Source organism: Oncorhynchus clarkii, chromosome 27 (genome assembly GCF_045791955.1).
Source record: "Oncorhynchus clarkii lewisi isolate Uvic-CL-2024 chromosome 27, UVic_Ocla_1.0, whole genome shotgun sequence".
Taxonomy (NCBI): domain Eukaryota; kingdom Metazoa; phylum Chordata; class Actinopteri; order Salmoniformes; family Salmonidae; genus Oncorhynchus; species Oncorhynchus clarkii.
In genome coordinates this window covers 11425015-11450805 of record NC_092173.1, presented here as the reverse complement: position 1 = coordinate 11450805, position 25791 = coordinate 11425015, and the positions used below count along the sequence as shown (strand labels likewise).

Here is a 25791-nt window from a genome sequence, read left to right as displayed (position 1 = left end):
CTATTCATGATTTGACAGTGGCGAAGTGAGCTAAAACTACTTCACATACCAGTACCAGTCCTTCAGCCAAGTCCTGCTTCCTACTGTGAAAATGTAATTATGAACTACAGTGAATGAATAAAGAACTATGTTTGGAGAGATTTATTATTCTTTATACAGTGGGAAGAACAAGTATTTGATACACTGCCGATTTTGCAGGTTTTCCTACTTACAAAGCATGTAGAGGTCTGTAATTTTTTATCATTGGTACACTTCAACTGTGAGAGATGGAATCTAAAACAAAAATCCAGAAAATCACATTGTATGATTTTTAAGTAATTAATTTGCATTTTATTGCATGACATAAGTATATGATACATCAGAAAAGCAGAACTTAATATTTGGTACAGAAAACTTTGTTTGCAATTACAGAGATCATACGTTTCCTGTAGTTCTTGACCAGGTTTGCACACACTGCAGCAGGGATTTTGGCCCACTCCTCCATACAGACCTTTTCCAGATCCTTCAGGTTTCGGGGCTGTCGCTGGGCAATACGGACTTTCAGCTCCCTCCAAAGATTTTCTATTGGGTTCAGGTCTGGAGACTGGCTAGGCCACTCCAGGACCTTGAGATGATTCTTACGGAGCCACTCCTTAGTTGCCCTGGCTGTGTGTTTCGGCTCGTTGTCATGCTGGAAGACCCAGCCACGACCCATCTTCAATGCTCTTACTGAGGGAAGGAGTTGGTTGGCCAAGATCTCGCGATACATGGCCCCATCCATCCTCCCCTCAATACGGTGCAGTCGTCCTGTCCCCTTTGCAGAAAAGCATCCCCAAAGAATGATGTTTCCACCTCCATGCTTCACGGTTTGGATGGCGTTCTTGGGGTTGTACTCATCCTTCATCTTCCTCCAAACACCGCGAGTGGAGTTTAGACCAAAAAGCTCTATTTTTGTCTCATCAGCACATGACCTTCTCCCATTCCTCCTCTGGATCATCCAGATGGTCATTGGCAAACTTCAGACGGGCCTGGACATGCGCTGGCTTGAGCATGGTGACTTTGAGTGCGCTGCAGGATTTGAATCCATGACGGCGTAGTGTGTTACTAATGGTTTTCTTTGAGACTGTGGTCCCAGCTCTCTTCAGGTCATTGATCAGGTCCTGCCGTGTAGTTCTGGGCTGATCCCTCACCTTCCTTGTGATCATTGATGCCCCGCGAGGTGAGATCTTGCATGGAGCCCCAGACCGAGGGTGATTGACCGTCATCTTGAACTTCTTCCATTTTCTAATAATTGCGCCAACAGTTGCTGCCTTCTCACCAAGCTGCTTGCCTATTGTCCAGTAGCCCATCCCAGCCTTGTCCAGGTCTACAATTGTAACCCTGATGTCCTTACACAGCTCTCTGGTCTTGGCCATTGTGGAGAGGTTGGAGTCTGTTTGATTGAGTGTGTGTACAGGTGTCTTTTATACATGTAGGAGTTCAAACAGGTGCAGTTAATACAGGTAATGAGTGGAGAACAGGAGGGCTTCTTAAAGAACAACAACTAACAGGTCTGTGAGAGCCGGAATTCTTACTGGTTGGTAGGTGATCAAATACTTATGTCATGCAATAAAATGCAAATTAATTACTTAAAAATCATACAATGTGATTTTCTGGATTTTTGTTTTAGATTCCGTCTCTCACAGTTGAAGTGCACCTATGATAAAAATGACATGCTTTGTAAGTAGGAAAACCTGCAAAATTGGCAGTGTATCAAATACTTGTTCTCCCCACTGCATGTGCTTTCTAGGAATAAGTGAGAATAATATAATAATACAAATTAAGTAACAAGTGGTACACTTCTATAGCTTTGTATACAGTATCAAAAACATATGCGATTTCAGAATAAGGTGCTTTATTGGGCACATAACTACATTTGGAATGAAATAGACCCTGTAAAACATCTGACTTATGATGAATAAGGCACTTGCGCGGACTCTTCTGAAGTGCACTAGAATATACAATTGCATTTATAGCCAACAATAGACCCAATCTCCTCAGCCAGCCCTTTGTGATGACTTCAAAAACTGTTATAATTATTTATTTCTTTGCACAACAGACGCAACCATGATTGTTGCAGTAGCATTTCTACACCAGGCCAGCAAAGTCCTAATCAACACTCTTTTACCTTAACCCGTCACCAGACGGTACCTACCCTTCACCAGCAATCCCTGACCTGTGACCTCTGACCCCCAATTTAAGGGGGTGACCTCCCCTATAGGTCAGCCATACTGGGCCATAGGGTGGTCGCTCCACACCGGCATGTTAGAGAGCTTTTCCTCTGTAGCGGGCTCAATGGGCCAGCCCCAGGCCTTGAAGAAAGGAGCCAGGTTCCTCTCGACCGCCAGGGAGAAGGTCTCAGCATACAGGTTCATCTTTCCCTGGTTGTCTTTGGGCACGTTCTGCATGGTATGGTAGGCAGCAAACACCTTCTTGAAGGCGTCCCAGCCAAACTGGTCCTGGAGCTGGTGGGAAGGAGGACAACGAAGAGAAACTGTTTACACAAACTCAACCCTAGATAAAGTAAAAACATTTTTTAGATGTTTTACTGTTGCATCTATGCTTTCCTGTCTAACTACACATGCCTTTTCACAAGCACTAATTGTAGGGTTTGTACACAACATACTCTGCAGCAGGGCGTACTATACAGTATACGTCACTACAATCTCATGTCACCTGCATGTAGGTCTCCAGTGCCACCCACATGTCCCAGCTGGCCAGATTCCTGCCCCCTTTAGCGTACCCCTCGGCACGGCTCTGTCGGTTGGCCAGCGCCATGTTGGGGTGGGCCTGATCCCGTTTCACCCCCAACACCTCCTCGTGCACGTACACTGACCAGAGGTTACACGTGCACTCAGTGGTGTGCGAGGGGAACTCCCAGACTCCTCTCTGCTGGTTGTGACCCAGCTCGTGGATGGCTCCCCACAGGCCCGAGCTGCGGGCTGCCACAGGGTTCACCAGGTTTGGGGCGGAGGAGGATTGTATCATGATAGGGTAGCCTGCATGCATGAAGCCTGTAGGGGGGGAAGGGAGAGAGGAAGGAGATGGTCTAATTAATGTCTGGATACTAACAGGGCAGAGGTTGTGCAGCCCACTGCTATACACGGGTTCTCAAACGGGTTCTGTGTCTGTCCCCATGGGAGAATACTTTTTGGTTCCACGTAGCTCTGTGGAAAGGGTTCTACATGGAAGCAAAAAGGGTTCTACCTGGAACCCTATGGGGACAGCCAAAGAAATATGTTTTTCTCCTAAGAGTGTAGGTTACTTGCATACAACACATTTTCTACAGCACAACAACTTACTCACTTAGAAACTGTATCGGTACTGTCCTACCTGACTCAAAATACATATACATTTTTTGGGGGGGATATGTCTTTTCAGATAATCTCTCTTTTTCCTGTTCATATCCAGCAATGACACAATCCCTGGTTCCCTACCATAGTCAATTCCAGTCAAGACTGTTTGTCCATGCTAAGAAATAAGAGGGACAGACGCTGACCATGGGAAATCTGGACGTCGGCCACGAAGCGCTCCTTGCGGGGGAACTTGGCGGGGACGGCAGCCAGGTCAGCTATTCCCCTCATGATGTCATCCCAGAGAGCTGCCACCAGGTCAGGCCGATCCAGACCTCGGACCACGTCGGAGTGGACGGTCAGGATGATGTTCTCAAACTCCATCTCTGCCCAGGGGGACGGGGCAGTCCGCAGAACTGCCCAGTCTGCAGGCGTGGTCACCCCTAGAGACAGGAGAGAGGCAAGGGTTGGAGGAAAATACAGGACCATTTGACAGAATTGATCATTTTAATGAGGTGTTATGAGTGAGGTTTAGTGAGGTGCTGTGTGTGTCTTCATGATCAGTCAATCAATCTCATCTCAGCTTGGTATGCCAATTAGAGGTAACAGATAAGCCTAGCATAGGTGAACAACATACATTAAATGGCCTTCATGATGACTATTACCAGACACATCTTTGGGACAGTGTGATTTCCTACCACAATGATGAGTAAGTAGCACATTGCAAATCCATTCTCATAACAGCAGGGATTCAGCTTCAGTTTTAGTAACACAGCTGCAATGACACAGTCTATCTGAGAGCATAGCTGTTCTCAGCTTAGTTCATCTCTGTATTCTACAGATGTTTCATACAGAACAAAGGCTGTGTCATTTCCCCTTTTAATCTGTGGCAGCCTTCATCATTGTACATTCTAAATGGCAACAGCGAACAGGAAGCAACTCAATTATGTATTAGGAATACATGAATAGCAGATCAGAATACATGAATACAACTCCGAGAAATGAATAAAGATTTGATTCATTTACAAGAAATTGGGTACAAAAAGAGGTTAAAAAATATGAAATATTCTGCCTGGATGAAGTGAAAAGGTTCCCAGACAGATATATTGTAAATGAGTAAATGGGGGGGCTGGATGGAGTAATGGACTTTGTTCTCTTTATTGTGTATGTATCTTTTATTCACATGGTATTTATCCAGGTTAGTCTCATTGAAATACCCTCTCTGTGAAACTTTCTATGAGGCACACACATATAATAAATGGCACACTTATAGTGCATTATAACACTTGCTATAAGTGATCATAACAACTCATGGGTTATATCAACTCATAGTTGTAACACCCTTATAATACATCACTTGGATGCATTATAAGACCAAAGTGTAAAATGCATCATAGACTCCCACCTCTCCCACCCACTTACCAGTCTTGTAGTAGGGGGCCGGCACAGCCCCCTGAATAATGACCTCCACCCCCTCCACCTGGGTCTTAGGAGGGGCGATGAGATAGAGGAGACCGCCCCACAGGTTCCACACCTGCATCATCTCTGAGTCTATGGGGAAGCGCTCATGAACCACTGGCGCTCGCTTCAGCTCGTTCGAATTCCCAATGTTGTCAGTCTGACAGCCTATCTGGACCTGATGGTAACAGGGGCATCAGTCAATCAATCAATTCACAAAGTTCTTGAGGGCTTGATCTCAAAACAAATAAAACATTATTTGATTCAATAGAATTTATAATTATAAGACAAAACAAATAGCAGTATTGGATACCTTCCAGCCCTGGTTGACGAGTTGTGGTGGCATGGCCATGTACGTCCTCATCCCAGGGGAAAGGAACAGACCAGTGCTGAGCCACTCCTCTCCGCCTAAGACAATGTTCAGTAGTGGTTATATTCAAACACAACAGAATACAATAGTGAGAGTAAGGTTAGAAACACGTATTACCACGCTAACCAATGAACTTGCATATAAGCAGAGTAGCTATTGTGAAAAGTATTTTTTCGCACCCGTTTTAGCTAAGCCATTACTCCTGGTGTGTTTCATATTGGTTCCCAAGACTAAACCATCTCCATTAGACCCATGATCCTCCATTTTAGAGCTCATGTCCCATAAGAGAGAATGAGAGACAACTAACCTGCTGTATTACAGTTGATCCTAACCCTGGCATTGGACAAGGCAGGCATCATGGGCTGGTCCTTGATCAGGTAAGGCAGTAGGGCGTCTGGGTCCTGGCACACCTTGTACACCTCCGCGCCTACACTGAGCAGCAGGTGGTCCTTGGCGCTTATCACCGGACAGCTGTGGCACACCTGGGGGATGCCCGCCTCCTTCAGCACGTCAGTGAGCATGGCCACCACCGAGGTGTACGAGGCACAATCGTGCGCCCGCATGTGCAGGTAATTGGCACAGTCGCCGCCGAGCTTCTTCAGACCGGCCTCCTCATGCTCCGTCAGCGCCTCGCCCTGGGTCACGTGACCGGCAAAGCGGCGCAGCAGGTGGCGGAAGTGGAAGCCCTCAGAGCAGGTCTGACCCGGGACTGGGGCCTTGTAGCAGCCTGCATCCAGAGTGTTCCCCAACAGGCTGAGGCCCATCTTGTTGAGGATGCGGTTGCCTGCGTACCCTGTCATGGCTTTGTGGCCCGGGTTGGCCTGGGCCCAGTACCAGGCGTGGCCCCCGATCAGTAGGCCCCCGCCCTCGGCCACAAAGTCCTGGATTTCGTCGGCCTGAGCGTCGCTGTAGGAGGTGCAGACATAGACGCTGAGCTCCTTCCTGAAGCCGCTCTTCTCACAGCGCAGGCCAGACTTGCTCAGCAGGGTGTGGGCGGCGCCGAGCTGGGGCAGGACACCTACCAAGGCGTTACGACCCTGATCTAACCAGCGCACGGCATTGAGCATGAAGGGGGACATCTGCTCTCGGCCCAAGTATCCCTCGTGGGTGACCACGATGACTCGGCCCTGACCGTAGTATGCCCCGGCCAGAAAGGCCCTGCCGTCCTTTGTGGTGCCAATGGGGAATGCCAGAGGGCCGTGTACCAGCACCTCTGAGCAAATAGCCCCGCCCTGGATATCAAACTCAGTCACGCCCTCCAGCAGGAACTCCAGGTCATCCTTGAAGTCCATGCTCATCCTAGCGAAAGAAGAGAGTGAAAGTGTAGGTATGATTTGACAACTTAAGACATAAAAATAGCTCAAATAAACAATTGATTAAACATTTATTTAACCAGGTGATTTCTGGAGTTAAATAAACTCCGCTTTCTTGTTTTTTTTTTTACACCTGGTTATAGGAGGTGGTGATTTGAGGCAGAAAATACCACCATGTATACATTTCCGTTTTACTACATTATCTCTATATTAATATGCCACCGCCTTTTTCTCTTCTCTCTATGAAGTGCCAAATACTTACGCCACAGCCAGCCAGCTGGAAGGGATCTGTGGAGGCACAGGGAGAGTACCCAGCTCCCCAGGGTTCTCCGAGAAGTAGATGCCAGCCACGCTGGACACCTTGTTCCCAGGGAAACCCAGCAGGGTGTTCTGTTTGGGTCCCTCGGCCCAGCTACACGCCTGGCCAGCCATCAGCAGCCCACCTCCCGCCTTCAGGAACTCTACCAGCTCCTTCACCTCTGGGCCCACGCAGTACGCATCTGTCACATACACTCCCAGGCCCTCGCAGAAGCCCCCTACCTTGGGTTGGAGGCTGGAGTAGCTCAGATTGTCGGCCACGGCCTTACAGCTCTGGTGGACGCCCACGGTCGTGCTGTCACAGGACGAGCCTGTCAGCCAGGTCAGCGCATTCTCCACCAGGGCAGGAAAGGCAGTGAGGTAACCCTCGTGACCCAGCACCACCACCCGGCCTCGGCCGTAGAATGAGGCAGCCATCAGGACCTGGCCACAGGCGTTCATGGCCAGTGGGAAGGCTTGGTCGCCGATCAGTACTAAGTCGCTGGGTATGTTTGGCCCGTTGAGGTCCAGCTCCTTGACCCCCCTCATCACGGCAGTGTAGGCCTCCTCACGTAACATGCTGCTTTGGGTCATGGCTTAGTCTGTGGGCTGACGATCCTATTGGTGGTGGAGAAAAAAATGATTTTAAATGACAGATATGTTTAAAACAGTATAAGTACTGGAGGTTGACAATCCAGTCCATGTACAACTCTTTTCAAACTGTTGCTAGGAAATTAAACAAGTTTCTGAATTTTACTCTGCGGTAATCTCTACAACAAAAGCATCATAAATAGTTCAGAACAAACAACGGCATCTGTAAAACCTACCTAGAAACAAAGGAAAACCAACAGCTGAAGATCAGGGTCAAGCCAAAAAGTTCAGAGCAAGCAGAGCAGCAAGCTGTGTTACATTCTACTGAGCATACCTGGGGCACAGTCTGAATGAAGGGAAGAAAGAGATCATCACATCAGCAAAACAAGTTAAAGGAGCAGGGCGGGACATGTGTGTGGCCAATGACTGGCCACTGTGACCTGAGCAGACAGGGCAGGGGAAAGGCAGGCATCTGTCAACAGTGAGTCTGTATGAATACAGTGTGCTCACATGGGTGGAGTCAGCCAATTACCAGAAGGGTTGCCTAATACATCAGACTGAAACTAAGTCGCCCTAAAAAAGAAGCCAGAATGATGAATACAATGATATTTAAACTGACTTTACCAGTTGTCCGTGGTGTTGGTCCTTTTGATGATAGGAAGTGAAGATAAGATGTCCACAGGAAAGTATTATTAACCTGACTTTTTGGGGCACCGGTTTGGCTCTGTCGGCTTGTATTTCCAGTATGTATTTTTAATCTCTGATGCATTGCCCTGCCCTGCCCCTTCTCCCTCACTAACTTTAAGCATCAACTATCAGAGCAGCTCACAGATCACTGCACCTGTACATAGCCCATCTGTAAATAGCCCAGCCAACTACCTCATCCCCATATTGTTATTTATTTATTTTTGCTCCTTTGCACCCAAGTATTTCTACTTGCACATTCATCCTCTGCACATCTATCACTCCAGTGTTTATTTTCTAAATTGTAATTACTTCGCCACTTCGGCCTATTTATTGCCTTACCTCCCTAATCTTACCTCATTTGCACACGCTGTACATAGATTTTTTTCCTATTGTCAAATCAAATCAAATTTTATTTGTCACATACACATGGTTAGCAGATGTTAATGCGAGTGTAGCGAAATGCTTGTGCATCTAGTTCCGACAATGCAGTAATAACCAACAAGTAATCTAACTAACAATTCCAAAACTACTGTCTTATACACAGTGTAAGGGGATAAAGAATATGTACATAAGGATATATGAATGAGTGATGGTACAGAGCAGCATAGGCAGGATACAGTAGATGGTATCGAGTACAGTATATACATGAGGTGAGTATGTAAACAAAGTGGCATAGTTAAAGTGGCTAGTGATACATGTATTACATAAGGATGCAGTCGATGAAATAGAGTACAGTATATACGTATGCATATGAGATGAATAATGTAGGGTAAGTAACATTATATAAGGTAGCATTGTTTAAAGTGGCTAGTGATATATTTACATCATTTCCTATCAATTCCCATTATTAAAGTGGCTGGAGTTGAGTCAGTGACAGTGTCAGTGTGTTGGCAGCAGCCACTCAATGTTAGTGGTGGCTGTTTAACAGTCTGATGGCCTTGAGATAGAAGCTGTTTTTCAGTCTCTCGGTCCCAGCTTTGATGCACCTGTACTGACCTCGCCTTCTGGATGATAGCGGGGTGAACAGGCAGTGGCTCGGGTGGTTGATGTCCTTGATGATCTTTATGGCCTTCCTGTAACATCGGGTGGTGTAGGTGTCCTGGAGGGCAGGTAGTTTGCCCCCGGTGATGCGTTGTGCAGACCTCACTACCCTCTACCCTCATACTTATTGGGGTTGAGTAAGTTAACAAAACATACAACTCTATGCACAATGAGTACTTTTAACAAACAAAACACCTTTACTGGAAAAACTGCAGATGTAAGCTTTGTATCTGCACATTTCTTCCTGTATTTTTTTTTTTTTTTTTTTGTCAAATATTTGGTGGAAATTGTTCAAAGTACTCATTGTGCATATAATTGTGTGGTTTGTTAAACTTTTTTTTTTATACATAAAGTGAAAATCGGAGTATCATTTTAATTCCATTAGTATGGAATTGCCAAACGAACTACATTAACCTGAACTATCTCTTGAAAACCCTTCTCCGCATGTAACGTTAGGGTTTTCAGCAGTTAATGAAAAAAAATATAAACTCCTACAGTAAGTGTTGCACAGATCTGCGAGCTGTGTGCCTCTAATTGTCGAACTACACTTCCTCCCAAGTTTCGCTTGATTTATGCACAGGTGTTCAGAGCGAGCTAGATAGCTAATTAGCACAGATGGCAGCCTATGTCTTCTGTAAACAGGCGATGTAACATGGAGATAGGGCCTTGTGGGAACACTAACCATATTAAGGAGTGCAGTAATTTAATGTACCCTTTGTTCAACAGAAGACACTATGTCAATATGTGCTAAAGCAGTCCCGATTAGAAGATACTATGTCAATATGTGCTAAAGCAGTTAGCGTCTTTGAATTGGGTAAACCTCGGCTAGTCAGATGTCTGTTTCGACAAACCGGTTTTTCGGCAGGCAGGTATTCTAATAGCACTTCTGAGACTGACTCCACCCATGCGAGCAGTCTTATTGAGGAAAACGAATAGAGGGTATGCTGGCAGTGATAAAACATGGGAAAAACAAGCCCACTAGGTTCGGAACCATATATGAGAAGGATGTTTCTAAACGAAAGTGTTTTTGTGACAAACCAATTAAAGTTGGCAAGTGCCACCTTTTAAAGTGTTCTGCTTATTTCTCTACAATATTCCATACTTCCTCTTGTGTAGTTGTGAACTGAAAATAACGAGTACACTTTTGAATGACCGATGTGGATGTATTCACCACGCAAAGCTTGGCTTTGGCCCATGCATGACTACATGCATACATGGCTAGCTAGTAGCTAGCGTTTAATTTATAACGCTACATTAGTTATAATCGCTCTTGATTTAAGTCAAATTTGGCATGGTTAATTCACGTTACAGCCATTTTAAAATGACATGTTACGGACACCCTTACGTTATTTGTTGTTCACTACTGTCTCTTGTCTTTGCAGATGCAGCAGTGCACAGTAGTCAGTGCATCCGGAGTTTGTGTCCCACTAGCCGATGGCCCGAGCCGTGATCTTAGGTCGTGGTCCAGAGACTGGAGTTGTTGGCAAGATGTGCTCCCGAAACCAGGGTAAAAGGACTAGCTAGTTAACGTTAGATACCAATAGGTATCAATGGCTATGTTCGGATTATTTATATTTCCTCCCAAGGAGTGCGCACTTGTTCACTTTCCTTCATGGATTTTTAAAGGAATGGTATATGGAAACTTCCTCTAGCCCTTGCTTACACCAATGCAAAGCTTTTAAATGTGAGAAGAGTAGTGAATGAGTGTAGGCTTCAGGAGAAAGGACAGATTATTGGGATGCATATTTCTGTCGCATAATTTTAAATGGCTGTCTAGTGGGATTACTCAAACCGGCTATCTAAACTGCATAACTATATAAAATGTTTCATATTCCTTCTAGCGAAGCTGGTGGCCTGTTATGCAGACAAGGAGGTACTTGTAACACAGGTATGAAATTATTACATTGTGCCTGTTGATGAGGCCAACACTCTAATCTTAGTTAAACACTCAACACTACTGCTTAACCTGTCTGTAATTGCTGTCAAAGTAACAATAGTTTTCCTCTTCGGCTTGGTCCAAACTCCTTCCTTGGGCAGCGAGAGTCTTGGTAGAGGCAAGTCTGGCCGACTGACCCATGACAGCACCCTCTACCTGGTCAACCAGAGCCACCCCTTCAGAGTGTAGTTCTCTACTTCCAACGAAACCTCCTCATCCCCTGCCCAGAAGGAGAAGGCTGTAGAAAGGTTAAAAGTGTTGGATAAGACAAAAGGAGGAATGAACTACAGAGTTTCAGAGCACAGGTCTCAAACGCAGTATCCAATACTTTTTTGCTTCCTCTCCCGAGAAGGTATGAGAACACGTTTATCTTTAAAGGAGAAAATGGCATGCATTTTAATTTGTCTAGCAATATTTTGAGTAACCATGAGGACTGAACGTATCACTTCAACTGTTCAAAATACACCATGTTTTCACAATGCCAACCTCAATTTACTTTAAGTTTTATTTGACCATACCATGATTGCATTTTTGTTTTTGATGCAGGCATCCAAGAGGCCACGCAGTTCCTAGAAGGACCCGCGGGAGAAGCGTCGGAGGACTGAGGGCTCAGACAGTGGGGGCGAGGATGAGGCTGAGAAGCTTGCTGTGGAGAAGCTCTGACAGCTCCAAGAGATATCAGTGAGGGCTTCAGGGGCCATCAGAGATGGTTTCCAGCAGCAAGCATCAGCCTCAGCATATTCTCAAAGCCACTGGCAACAGATTGGAAACCTCATGCTCTACACAGCTGCTGGCATCACTGGAAGCACCAAGGTTAGAGGTAACTCTGTACAACTAAATATTTGATTCAAGCCAATTAATCTTTGTTATGTTTGAATGAGATGCTTTCTTTATTGTCCATCCAAGGATAACATTTTGTAGGCCTACATTTGAGCACTTTGGACCAACCAAGCAGTACAAACACAATTACTTTTAGTAATTTATTTTTAAAGCCGACCCATCTTTCTTCTTGGCCCAGACATTCTTCTGTTCTGTCAAGTCCTGGCTTTGCATACGACCTCCTCTCCCTTTGCTTGGTCTATCGCTCTCTCCTCATCCCTCTTCTTCGTCTGTTGACTTTTCCTTCCCTTTATTTGTTCTCTTATCTCCTTCACAGGATTCTCTTTCCTGAGATCCAGCCCAGACAGGCCAGCTTATTAAATAAAGGCTACAAGGTAGTGGCAAACATAAATGTATTGTCAAGCACGGACACTGCAAAGCTGTTTTATGAGACCTGCTTCTTACATGCTGACCACACCGCTCGCGTTGCAAAATAAATGTACACATACATGTTATTCAATCATTGCACCCATACTGCTCGTGCGCGCCAACGAGCGTCTGCGTTGCCAAGCACTAAAATAGAAGTCAGTTCTATTTATGACGCTGAACGCGGTGCAAGTCCTGCCTCTCCTATATCCTCATTGGTTTATAGAAGCAGATACCCACGTGCCATCTCCTCATTGGTTATACCCACGTGGGTGATTGAAAGATGAACTGAGGTCGGTCAGTCGGTTGTAGTAATACACCTTATTATGAAAGTTTGATGCCGATCGCCATATAAAGTCCAAAGCAGAAAAAGCCTGGAAGGAGGAGAGATGACTAGAAACGATACGGTTGACCTTTTTATGTGTCGATTAATTGTCAGAGTTGAGGACCTTGTGCATTTCAGGTAAAATAACAAGCCAATGTTTATATCCCAGGACAAATTAGCTAGCAACTGCAAGCTAGCTAAATTGCCATCAATGTTTAATGCTTTTCGACCTGTCCCCAAATTAATATAATTGGTTCTGAGTTTGTTTTGAAATTTCAACCTGTGTGTCGTGATCGCGTTTGGTGTTGGGGGACAAAATCAATTTGCGCACGTTTGTGCATGTGGATGTACACACGCGTCCAGTTTGGGCATGGTGTTATGCATCCTTTTAATGGTCATTTGTGTCTAGATGAATAGCTAACAATGTCCCTGTTGCCCCTCCCAGGTTCTGTTCGTCACCATTCAGATGGGTATCTCTATGGGGAAACTGAAACCTGAGGATTTCAAGTCTAAAGTGGAGACCATTCTGAAGACATTACAGTTCCCCGTACAGGTTAGTCAAGAAACATTTAAACACAAAAATGAAGCTTGGAAGCAGATACACTGTGTTGTATTTATGTGTTTGTCCGTGTTGTATCATGTGTAATTCAGATGTTGACACCTCAAACGGTGTGTGTCTCATGTCTTTGTGGTGTCTGGTTCTGGGATGTACAGGAAGTCAGTGATGGGGATGTGGGAGCACCTTTGTGAGAAGGGCTCTGATGGAGGGCCGCAGCGTGGTGGAGGATAACACCAATAACACCTGCCTCTGTGCTCCTACTAGTGTGTGGAGCACTTTTGGTTTGTAATTCATGAACAACCTAAACCACGTACATAGCAGATGGTGGTAAATCTGCTACATCCATGAACCTAACCCTCCAGGTATGATGCCGTCAGCCAGAGTTTGGGCGTGTCCTGTTGCTGCTTCAACTTCTCTGCCTCCCTGGAGCAGGCCAAGCACAACAACAGAGTAGGTCTCCTCTCTCCATCTACGGAACTGCGTATACCAGACCACATGATTCATTCTAGTAGAGTAGAAGGTAATGTGAACTTGGGACCTGATCGCCCACACAGTATAGCCCAATCTGGAACTTAAACTACAACCATCTGGTTCAATGTCCACTTCTTAAACCTTATAAAGTACAGGCCATGGGAGACACCCAGTTCAATATAGGCTCTGAGGTGCCGCCCTGATGCATAGTGTTGTTCATTATTGGGCTCTTCCTGTGCTTTACAGTTCCGTGAGATGGCCCCCTCACCGCTAAGCACCTCAGTCAATGGCATGATCTTCCACAGTCACAAGTAAGTGACATTGGATATTATCAAGGGACTTCACAGCATCACATTCTCAAAGTAGGGATTCACTGGCCTCCACATTGGGTTGAAAGGATCAGAGCACACTAATATACCAAATATGTCTTTATGAATTTTATGGTTTACACAGCCAGCCCAATTCTGATCTTTTGCCCAATAATTAGCAAAAGGGCTGATCTGATTGGTCAAAAGACCAATTAGTAGAAAAATATCAGAATTGGGTTGCCTGTATAAACGCAGCATATACATATGTCATGTAAAATAAATGCATGTCCGAAGGTATTTGCCCACTCTGAACAGACTTTCTCTCCGCACAGGAAGACGTTTGTGGCGCCCAGTCTATCGGAAGGTTTTTCAGAAATCCTGCAAGTTAATTTTGTCCCAACCTTTACAGACAATCAATAAGAGGCCCTCTTCAGGCAGTTCTCTGAAGGCTGATTGGGTGGCTGGCATTCAAACGCTATTCTAATCTAAGATTTGTCAGAATGTTATTGGTGCAGAGTCATTTCAGGAAAATAATCTAGCCGTTGTACCCTGTGGCTGTATGTAGCCAAACTATTTAGTTACCTGCTGCTAATCAACAAATCACTGTTATTACACTACATACGTTTGAAGGTACAGATGTTTTAACTAAATGTAACCACAGCAGACAGCATTTTTGTTTGATTTGCTTGAGTGTCATATTTTCTTGTCAGATATACAGTACTTGTTTCCAGAAAGCCTAAAAAGTAAAAAACCATGAGCAATGTTTAATTCATTTTATATTTTAATAGATTGTTATTCATTTGATTCATTTTACAATGGGTCCTATTCTGTAAAGTAGGGAAACGGAAAGGCATCTTTATCTGCTATTAAGCCACCTTCCTATATTGGCACTACTAAATCAATATTTTAAGCTTTTTGTGAGAATCCAAGTTGAAACTCAGTCGTCCATAGGTAGAAACTCCAGCTCCGTCCCCAGGTGCTGTTTTAACCATGGCAGCAAATGGAAGACACTAATGTGGAAGTCCCTTGCATCAGGAGGGGGCCTGTCACTACTGTCTTGTGGCTCACACACGTTCTTGGTGCCCCAGCTCACTACTCCCACCTGCAGGATAGATGGAATAGAACCGCGGGTGTGGATTAATTCCTACAGTTGAAGTAGGAAGTTTATGTACACCTTAGCCAAATACATTTAAACTCAGCTTTTCACATTTCCTGACATTTAATTATATAAAAAATTCCCTGTCTCAGGTCAGTTAGGATCACCACTTTATTTTAAGAAGGTGAAATGTCAGAATAATAGTAGCGAGAATGATTTATTTAGGCTTTTACTTCTTTAATCATATTCCCAGTGGCTCAGAAGTTTACATACACTCAATTAGTATTTGGTAGCATTGCCTTTAAATTGTTTAACTTGGGTCAAACGTTTCAGGGAGCCTCCCACAAGCTTCCCACAGTAAGTTAGGTTAATTTTGGCCCATTCCTCTTGACAGAGCTGGTGTAACTGAGTCAGGTTTGTAGGCCTCCTTGCTTGCACATGCTTTTTCAATTCTGCCCATTTTCTATATGATTGAGGTCAGGGCTTTGTGATGACCACTCCAATACCTTGACTTTGTTGTCCTTAAGTCATTTTGCCACAACTTTGGAAGTATGCTTGGGGACATTGTCCATTTGGAAGACCCATTTGTAACCAAGCTTTAACTTCCTGACTGATGTCTTGAGATGTTGCTTTAATATATCCACATAATTTTCCATCCTCATGGTGCCATCTATTTTGTGAAGTGCACCAGTCCCCCCTGCAGCAAAGCACCCCCACAACATGATGCTGCCACCCCCGTGCTTCATGGTTGCGATGGTGTTCTTCGGCTTGCAAGCCTCCCACTTTTTCCTCCAAACATAACGATGGTCATTATGGCCAAACAGTTCTGTTTTTGTTTCATCAGATCAGAAGACATTTCTCCAAAAAGTATGATCTTTGTCCCCATGTGAAGTTGCAAACCGTAGTCTGGCTTTTTTATGGCGGTTTTGGAGCACTGGATCTTCCTTGATGAGTGGCCTTTCAGGTTATGTCGATATAGGACTCCTTTTACTGTGGATATAGATACTTTTGTACCTGTTTCCTCCAGCATCTTCACCTTGTGAAGATTGATTTGCACTTTTCGCACCAAAGTACGTTCATATCTAGGAGACAGAACGTGTCTCCTTCCTGAGCGGTATGACTGCTGCATGGTCCCATGGTGTTTATACTTGCGTACAATTGTTTGTACAGATGAACGTGGTATCTTCAGGCGTTTGGAAATTTCTCCCAAGGATGAGCCAGACTTTTGGAGGTCTACAATTTTTTGGGGCAGATATTTTTTGATTCTCCCATGATGTCAAGCAAAGAGGCACTGAGTTTGAAGGTCTTGAAATACATCCACAGGTACACCTCCAATTGACTCAAATGATGTCAATTAGCCTATCAGAAGCTTCTAAAGCCATGACATCATTTTCTGGAATTTTCCAAGCTGTTTAAAGGCACAGTCAACTTCGTGCATGTAAACTTCTGACCCACTGGAATTGTTATACAACGAATTATAAGTGAAATAATCTGTAAACAATTGTTGGAAAAGGGACTTGTGTCATGCACAAAGTAGATGTCCTAACCGACTTGCCAGAACTATAGTTTGTTAGCAAGAAATTTGTGGAGTGTTTGAAAAACGAGTTTTAATGACTCCAACCTAAGTGTATGTCAACTTCAACTGTATATGCCTGGTCATTGAATAGAGTCATACAAAAAGTACACTTAGCTTGGCCTAATGAACCAAACACCAGATACTGGTACGTAGTTCTATATGCTAGTATGAAGTATGCTTATCATGGAGAAGATTTAGTGGAAGGGGTGTTTCTCACTTGAAAATACCGCAGTCTGTTAAGAAGGAACAGAGCGCCTCCAGAGTCACCTGTCAGGAAAAGTTGGATCATATCACACATGAGAATAACATAAAGGTTTATCCTATTATTTGTATATTAATTAATGTATGTGTTCCCGAGTTGTATAATGTGACTTCCCATGCTGTCTAATCCTACAAACATACCTTTGCAAGTTACTGCATCTATATGATCGGCAGATCCGCCCGAGCACAGAAATCTGTCTGGCACGTATTCATTCAGAGTTGCATCGTGAGGAGTTAGAAGTGTGTTCTCAGCCTGTTTAATACAGTCAGGCCTCTGCAAATAGGAACATCAAACAATGGTTCTACCAATTAACACCGCGCCCTTCATACGACACCCTTCACAAACATGCACATCAATTAGACATAATTTGCAGGCATACATGCAGAATAACTCTTATTCACAAAGTACATTTGTAGAACTTCACTCCTCATACACGAATGGTAGTAAATGCAGAGCCAACGATAGAGATTATATTGTAGAAGGCCTGTGGATTTGACCTATGACCTTTCTGAATGTGTGTTTGGTTGTTGAGCACCAGTAACCTTACTCCCTGTATGAATGTGTGTTTGGTTGTTGAGTACCACTAACCTTACTCCCTGTATGAATGTGTGTTTGGTTGTTGAGTACCACTAACCTTACTCCCTGTATGAATGTGTGTTTGCTTGTTGAGTACCACTAACCTTAAACCCTGTATGAATGTGTGTTTGGTTGTTGAGTACCACTAACCTTACTCCCTGTATGAATGTGTGTTTGCTTGTTGAGTACCACTAACCTTACTCCCTGTATGAATGTGTGTTTGCTTGCGTTTTGCATCCTTGACTGTAGCCCCCTTGTTGATGAAGTAGGCTCTGGTCTCCTCCATGGGTAGCAGGGCTTTCTCTGCAGACACACGCTCCATTAACCGGTTATTATACACTCACCAATGTATTATTTATTCCACCTCTCTCATTAATGAGCTGTTCTCGCCCACAGGACTGCCACTGACTGGATGGTTTTGTTTGGTACTGGATGTGGCTCACCAGGGGTGGCAGGTAGCCTAGTGGTTAGAGAGCTGGGCCAGTAACCGAAAGGTTGCTGGTTCAGAATCCCCGAGCTGACAAAGTAAAAAATCTGGCATTCTACCCCTAAACAAGGCAGTTAACCCACTGTTCCCCGGTAGGCCGTCATTATAAATAAGAATATGTTCTTAATTGACTGCCTGTTAAATAAAAATAAAGGCACCAATGATCACACCACGCTCAGTCACTTAGGTCACTTGTTTTGCCCATTCTAACATCCATTCAAACAGTAACTGGATGCCAGTCTGCCTCGTGACTCACTGTCTGAGTCATCCATTTTCATGAACTGGGTGGTGTACCTAATAAACTGGCCAGTGAGTTGGGCTTGTCAAGCAAAAAAAAAAAAAAAGGATTGCACTCTGTCTGCTTGTTCAGGAGGAGTAGTAATCATCTTACCGTGTCGTTCACAGGTGGAGTTGGGACTCATCTTCATGGCTCGGTTGGCAGGCTTGGTACACGGCAAGCAGATGGGCCTGTAGAGAACACATACCAGATAAACAACTCAGGGAGGTACAGGAAGTCATGTAGTTACACAAGAATAGAGTGAAATAAAGTACTCATATGTTAATATTGTAACAATGTCATTGCTGGTGAATGATTTGACCAAGTAGATGGAATCGTGGTGGTTTGGAATGAGAACCATTTACAAGGGAATGATTTCATGAGCTAGTGTTGCTGCTCAAACCCACCTCGCCGTCCATGACAGCTTGATTGTTTCAACCTTGACCAGAGCAATGTCGTAGTCATAGAACTCTTTCACCTTCTTGTGGCTGAGTCCGTTAACGTTGTACTGTGGGTGCGAGATCACCAACAGCACCTTTGCTGCCTTATCTCCTCCATAACCTGGGGGACATTGGCATGAGGTTGATCCTTACTAGTAAGCGTTACTTGGGGATGAAAGGTAGAATAGACATCACCTATTTAATCATCAGTAGTCTGTGCTATTTATCACCCGCGTTATAGATTGGTATTTCTAAATGGGCAGACGACACACTGCCAAATGACCCATGAACATTTTGAGGTCAATGCAGAGACCTATGTGCAAATTAGGTAGGCTACTGACCATGCTTCACAGTCACTTTCTCTTGGTCCACTTTCCCCTCAAATCTGATGGCAGAAAAGCAGTGAGCTGCGGTCAGGATCCAATTCTGGGTCACGATGGATCCCTGGCAGGTCTCAGACTTAACGCCAGTCTGTAGAGGGATGAATAGAGTAGATTGTGTTTACTGTACATTCCTTGGTACTGTATTGAGTTGTCTTTGATAGTGTGTATTGTGTACAGTCTTCTATGTTCTGTTAAATGAGGCTTACTGTGATGACATTGACATGCCACGGCCTGGTATAGGCTTTCTTGGTGGGCCCAAACACCTCCTGATTCTCTGACACATCTTCCTGTGCCACCCCACACATGGTCACACTTTTATCACCTAGAAATAAATGCATCCTCACTATTGCATTTGACTTCATTCTGCGTGGTTCCGACATTCTATTGCTAAATATACTACATACAACGACTTTGATACAGAATTTGTACCAGGAAATGATCAAATGCATTTGTTGCATCTAAATCTAATGATGATGCCAAGACAACCCACTGATCATGCTGTTGAACACTTCTCCCAGCTGTTTGTAGTCTTTCAGAATGAACAGGTGCTTCTCATGTCTCTTTCTAGAGGCAATCAGATTCAGCTCGTTCTTATTCACGTTGTCCCCAACACCAAACACGTAGACATCTGCATAAAATACACACACACACACACACACACACACAATCTGAGTAGATATTTATAAAGTCTTGAGTGAAGCATCATAGAGCTGTACGGTTGTCAGTGTGGCTCCCTGTGTAACTGACCTAGCAGCTTGTCTTCAGTGTGGCTCCGTGTGTAACTGACCTAGCAGCTTGTCTTCAGTGTGGCTCCCTGTGCAACTGACCTAGCAACTTGTCTTCAGTGTGGCTCCCTGTGCAACTGACCTAGCAACTTGTCTTCAGTGTGGCTCCCTGTTTAACTGACCTAGCAGCTTATCTTCAGTGTGGATCCCTGTGCAACTGACCTAGCAACTTGTCTTCAGTGTGGCTCCCTGTGTAACTGACCTAGCAGCTTGTCTTCAGTGTGGCTCACTGTGTAACTGACCTAGCAGCTTGTCTTCAGTGTGGCTCCCTGTGTAACTGACCTAGCAGCTTGTCTTCAGTGTGGCTCCCTGTGTAACTGACCTAGCAGCTTGTCTTCAGTGTGGCTCACTGTGTAACTGACCTAGCAGCTTGTCTTCAGTGTGGCTCCCTGTGTAACTGACCTAGCAGCTTGTCTTCGGTGTGGTCGAGAGCCGAGGTGCTGTACCCAAGCAGGGAGCGGATCTTAGCCAGGACAGCCAGGGGACTACCCCCTGTGTTGGAGTACCCTACAGGGCAGAGAGAATACACATGGATGCCTCTCTCCTCTCCCTACACAATGAACATTCTATTGAAAAAGTCATTGAGTAGGTTGAACCCTCCCTACAATGTACCATCTGTTTCAATGAGGATGACGTTCTGCGTCTCACTGAATCGGGTCTCGTTCCTCTCTCTCAGGATGGCCATGCGTTCATACACACGATACAGAGCAGCGTACAGGTTGGTGCCAGTCTTGTTCCCGTGGCCTGTAGGTGACAGGTAATTGTATCAAACCACATCAGGCACTCTACGCTAATCAGTCATGTATGCTAATCAGTCAGAAAGGGAGAGGTGCTGACATACTTCGGTGATCAAACGCTGCCAGTCTCTTTAGGACACTCTTTACGTTGCTCCTGACATGCTCATCCTTGCTGGACACAATGTCCACAATATCTTTGGCCTGGCTGGCGTAGGAGATCACCTGGAAATTCAGCTCAATCTCGTAGCTGTCGAGCTGAGAGAGAAACCTGTTAGTTAGACTTTTGCGTCTTTCAGCGGCTTACCATAGAATCGTGTGTTGTTTACCATCTGTGAGAAGTTTTTTAAGTTCTGAGGATTCTCAGGGCTGACTTTGCAGGCACAGAAATGAATCTCCATTGAAAGTGCTTTTTCAGTCTAGGACTAGGCTTAATCTGCATCCTCAATGTTTGTGGGGACATAAATTAAAGTAAGACCTTGCGTATGAGGTCAGCAATGGCGCCCCTGGCCAGGTTAAAGTGGGTCTTGGAGATGCTGCCTGAGGTATCCATCAGGATAAACACGTTCATACGACCATCAGCCACCCGCAGGGTCCTACCAAAGGTGACTCCTGGTACGCAGGGACAAGATAGGGGGTGTAATGATCTCAGCTTAAAGTAACACATATGACACATCGAGCATACACAGATACAGCATACTCACAAATGCAAGCACGTACACACTATAATGGATCACCTTTGTTTTTCTTTATGAACTCAGGTGACAGAACATCCATGACTCCAGACAGAGAGCCTCCCATAGCCTCTGCCACTGCACTGGGGGAGTCAAAGGCATACTGGGCTGTTTTGAGACAGATAATAGCATATTAGCATATGCAGAACTTTGACTCTGTAAATAACATTGGATTGAAGTGTACATAGAAAAATGTAGCATGTAGGTATGGCCATAATGTTGCAGAAATGTATTTGTCTAGCGTAGCCTGGTCCAGTCAAGGCACTGACTCTGGCAGCGTGTCTCTGAGCCGCTCCACTCCCTGGACTCCAGACAGACCCTCTCGGCTGAGCCCAACAGGTCCAGACCCATCTGGCAGCGGTACTGGACCTTCTCCCCTTTCCGGAAGCGGCCCTCGGACCTCAGGGCACCCGGGGGCACACCTGGGTTCTTACAGTCATCAGCTGAAATGAGAAGATTTTGTATGAGCCATGACACATGCACTAATCAAGACTAACTTAAATAATAAGATCCAAACACCTTTATTTGACTGATCCGGTGGTAAATCATGGAACAAGAAACGCTAAGGTTGTGGGATCAAGTCCCGCAGGGGTCACGTGTCGGTGTACTAAAATGCTTGTCCTCACTGTAATGTAAGTTGCTTTCCATAAAGGCCTGCTAAATGGCATATATTATTATATTATAGTACTGCAAAAAGCATATGCAGAGGGTTATAATGCATAATATGAAAAGCGCCATATAAAGCGCCATATAATGCATAATATGAAAAGCGCCATTCATCTCTGTACCTGTCAATTCAAAAAGCTTCTTATACCTAAGTATCATACCGAAGTAAGTGGGGCTCTATGCACGCCTGTATGCACTTGAACACAATTGGTGCAGCCAGCTCTCAACTAATAAATGCCCTCTCACACCAACCAGACCTCTGTAAGAGTGGGCATTGGCCTGAATGCACACAATATCAATATCAACGGTAGTTACAACTTTACCACTATGACAGAGTCCAAAATGGCAGCCTATTCCCTAAATAGTGCAAGGGGCCCTGGTCAAAAGTAGTGCACTATAAAGAGAATAAGGTGGCATTTGGGACGCACCCTATGTCTTCAGTGTAAAGGATGTGTTTATGTCAATAGAGCGGTAGTGCTTAGTCAGGATCGTTTACGTCCGGCCACAGGGTATATAGTGATTAATACATCATGCCCAGCAGTTTCATACAGGAAATCTGAGTGTTGAATCAGCTGATAGCCTCGGCTGATATTGAACCAATTAGATGAATCACACTACCTTAATATGGCGGTCTATTTAGTATACCAGGTTTGCACAAAAATTCTCTATGCGCTTCTGTTTTTGGTGACATGCCCATTTTTTTTTAAATTCATTTAACCTTTATTTAACTAGTCAAGTCAGTTAAGAACAAATTCTTACTTACAATAACGGCCTAGGGACAGTGGGTTAACTGCCTTGTTCAAGGGCAGAACGACAGATGTTTACCTAGTCAGCTCGGGGATTCGATCTAGCATGCTGTAACATGCACTACTCGCCATGCGTGTGTGCTTTCTGCTTTCGCACCCCAGCCTCCACCTGTTGGGGCTCTGCTTTTGTTTCGGTCAGGGGGATCGGTATAGGTACATTGTTCACTGCCTGTTATTAATATATCTTACATGATTTATGCTCTGGCAGTGAGCTACCCAGAAGGAGCAGGGCCTAATGCCAAGACTATTGTACATGTATTGTAATCTTCTAATAAATGGTTAAACGAATACGTGGCGTTTCCTGTCTGAACTTAGCTAAGGTAAAGTCCACTCTCTTTGGCACAGTTTTATGAATCAATACTGAGATTTTTTTGCACACAAGTTCTTTGCACCAAATATTACCTCTACCTTAATGTTTTACTTCTGATATGAATCCTCGTTCTACCACTTAATATATTGTGCACCGTACGGAGCAACACGTGCTGAAGCTTACTTTACCTGGCATGTTGTACAAGGGTGAGTGCTTCTCACCTTGGCTATCACACACTGGGATGGTGCCTGTCCAGTCTCCTAGAGAGGTGCAGTTCCTCTGAGCCGACCCAGACAGGCTGAAGCCACTGTGGCAGGAGAAACTCTGGCTCTCCCCTGGCTTCAACCACTGTTCCCTGGGCCAGAACTCACCATGGTCCAATTGGAGCTGGCCTGGACACAGTATCTCTGTGAGAGAGAAAGAGAGAGCGAGAGAGGGGGAGAAACACATTGTGTGAGAGAAAGAGATGGAGAGACAGAGGAGAATACAGCAGTAGTTTATCAGATACTAACTCATCACCTTCCTCCTTCTGTATCCCCCGGAAACACTACCTTTACAGGAGGCTCGCGACACTCGTCTGCCATCGGCCAGTCTCATGGAGGACCACTCCCCATCGGCGCTGCACACCCGTTGGCTGACGGGGTACGGGTAGTGTCCTGCCTTACAGTGATAGGTCAGCACGCTGCCCTCGGTACCTGCCTGAGAGTAGGACACGTTGCCGCCTCTGATCTTCTCAGCGATGGAACAGTTCTGGGGCTGTTCATCCTCATAGTCCCCGTAGTCTTCCCCCTGCATCCACACTGAAATACAGGCAGACATATGACTGAAATCCAGACATATTCCTGAAATGCAGACATATTCCTGAAATGCAGACATATTCCTGAAATACAGACATAATACTGAAATACAGACATATTCCTGAAATGCAGACATACTACTCAAATGCAGACATATTCCTGAAATGCAGACATAATACTGAAATACAGACATATTCCTGAAATGCAGACATAATACTGAAATACAGACATATGACTGAAATCCAGACATATTCCTGAAATGCAGACATATTCCTGAAATACAGACATAATACTGAAATACAGACATATTCCTGAAATGCAGACATACTACTCAAATGCAGACATATTCCTGAAATGCAGACATAATACTGAAATACAGACATATTCCTGAAATACAGACATAATACTGAAATACAGACATATAACTGAAATTCAGTCACAAATTACTGAAATACAGGCACATTACTGAAATGATTTAATATAGACCACATGGAGAATTCAATAAGTCAGATTTATTATATGAATAAAGACTTGATAATATGCCATTTTGACATGTCCCTCCGTGAATCCTTTAAGGTCAACCCTGTGACGTATGGTGAAACCTTCATTTTTTCTTTCAAAAGAAACATTAAACATGTAAAAGCAGGTGCCTGTCCAGGCCAGCTGGTATGGAAATTCTCTGGTGTTCTGTTACCCATAGATAGGCTAGAAATTGTTGAACCATTAGTTTTTTTTGTGAAGCTTGCATTCAAATGCCACTCCCTGTTGCACACAACAAGCTTCCTTTCCCGTTGTCACAAGGGGATTTTTATAGATTTATTTTACCTTTATTTAACCAGGCAAGTCAGTTAAGAACAAATTCTTATTTTCAATGACGGCCTAGGTTAACTGCCTGTTCAGGGGTAGAACGACAGATTTGTACCTTGTCAGCTCGGGGGTTTGAACTCGCAACCTTCCGGTTACTAGTCCAACGCTCTAACCACTAGGCTACCCTGCCGCCCCAGGACTGTTTTATGATGAAATCGCCAACCCTGTTCAACTTTATTTGGCACTTAATAGGCACTTACTATTGTGATTTTATTAATTTAACATCTTCAGATGGGATTTTTTAAATGAAGTGTGCTCTTTATGACAGAATGTTAAAAATAGTAATATTATTCTTTTTTTTTACAAAGTAAATACATATGTACATATGACTGAAATACAGACACATTACTGAAATACAGACATGACTGACATACAGACACATGTCTGACGGAAATTCAACATTTTACTGAGATACAAACACATTACTGAGAGATCGTGAACGGTGTTGTTGGTTACGGTAACTTCTGACTCGTGCATCTCCCTGACCATCTCAGTACTCACCCTCTTTGACAGAGCTGAAGGAGAAGGCCGCACACAACAACAGAGTGACAGCATGCATGACAAGTATGTGCTTACTCCTTTCCGTCTCTGTTGGTGTCTGACTTAAAATATATGTCTACAAACGATGTAGTTCTCTTGTTTGATGAGTGACTATCCATTAACGAACCACAGCAAACACAAAAGCATGGATTGAGTCACGTTTTCCCAGAACTGGGTGATTTCACTTTACATTTAGGATTCATAAAACACTATTATCCATGTGTTGGTATCTTTATTTGAACTATAATATCTTACTTTGAGACTCAAATAGCCTCTAATATTTAGAAATTGTTGCATCATCTACTGAGTCAGTAATAAAGGGGATGACCATCAGTGAGAATCAGAAATGAGAAACAGAAACTTAAATCTGAGATCAAATCCTTTTAACCCAGTTCCACTACAGGGTTCCCAACTTCACTCCAAGTTAGGGCCATGTTGCCAATACACTGTATGATTTGTAAATGACACAGTTTGTGCTTGCCATTGTTTGTGTGTGTGTAGTGTGTGAGAAACGTTTTAGGAGATTAGGTGATCATTATGCGT

At 44.3% G+C, this 25791-nt stretch overlaps 2 protein-coding genes and 1 pseudogene across 2 annotated transcripts; 1 reads left to right on the top strand and 2 right to left on the bottom strand.

Moving 5' to 3' along the window:
• Positions 1-1861: 1861 nt before the first annotated feature.
• Positions 1862-7677, bottom strand: LOC139385816 (TRPM8 channel-associated factor homolog). Its single transcript, XM_071131063.1, has 8 exons — positions 7577-7677; positions 6715-7367; positions 5447-6438; positions 5083-5177; positions 4734-4947; positions 3518-3754; positions 2695-3032; positions 1862-2483 (listed from the first exon to the last, which is right to left on the bottom strand). The coding sequence occupies exons 2-8, from the start codon at positions 7341-7343 to the stop codon at positions 2241-2243; spliced, it is 2748 nt and encodes a 915-aa protein (XP_070987164.1). The 5' UTR covers positions 7344-7367; positions 7577-7677; the 3' UTR covers positions 1862-2240.
• A 2773-nt stretch (positions 7678-10450) lies between these two features.
• LOC139385411 (bifunctional polynucleotide phosphatase/kinase-like) lies at positions 10451-13364 on the top strand (annotated as a pseudogene).
• Positions 13365-14684: 1320 nt separating this feature from the next.
• On the bottom strand, positions 14685-25361 carry LOC139385495 (complement factor B). Its single transcript, XM_071130597.1, has 18 exons — positions 25210-25361; positions 23596-23844; positions 23266-23451; positions 21532-21705; positions 21266-21370; positions 21007-21140; positions 20636-20786; positions 20407-20538; positions 20197-20301; positions 19500-19637; positions 19216-19331; positions 18968-19097; positions 18594-18747; positions 18301-18377; positions 17619-17725; positions 16987-17119; positions 16802-16851; positions 14685-15014 (listed from the first exon to the last, which is right to left on the bottom strand). Exons 1-18 carry the CDS (start codon positions 25265-25267, stop codon positions 14850-14852), a joined length of 2364 nt encoding a protein of 787 aa, XP_070986698.1. The 5' UTR covers positions 25268-25361; the 3' UTR covers positions 14685-14849.
• Between the last annotated feature and the right edge of the window lie 430 nt (positions 25362-25791).

Bases quoted from the DNA above. Each gene is read 5' to 3' on its own strand.
- LOC139385495 (XM_071130597.1), bottom strand. From the start codon at position 25,267: ATGCATGCTGTCACTCTGTTGTTGTGTGCGGCCTTCTCCTTCAGCTCT. The intron at 21,371-21,531 runs GTCAGTGCCTTG...GTCTCAAAACAG, and splicing joins CTCAGAGACACGCTGCCAGA to CCCAGTATGCCTTTGACTCC. The intron at 19,098-19,215 runs GTAAGCCTCATT...ATCCCTCTACAG, and splicing joins GGCATGTCAATGTCATCACA to ACTGGCGTTAAGTCTGAGAC.
- LOC139385816 (XM_071131063.1), bottom strand. From the start codon at position 7,343: ATGACCCAAAGCAGCATGTTACGTGAGGAGGCCTACACTGCCGTGATG. The intron at 5,178-5,446 runs GTTAGTTGTCTC...ACATTGTCTTAG, and splicing joins GATCAACTGTAATACAGCAG to GCGGAGAGGAGTGGCTCAGC. The intron at 3,755-4,733 runs GTAAGTGGGTGG...TCCTGTCTCTAG, and splicing joins GGCCCCCTACTACAAGACTG to GGGTGACCACGCCTGCAGAC.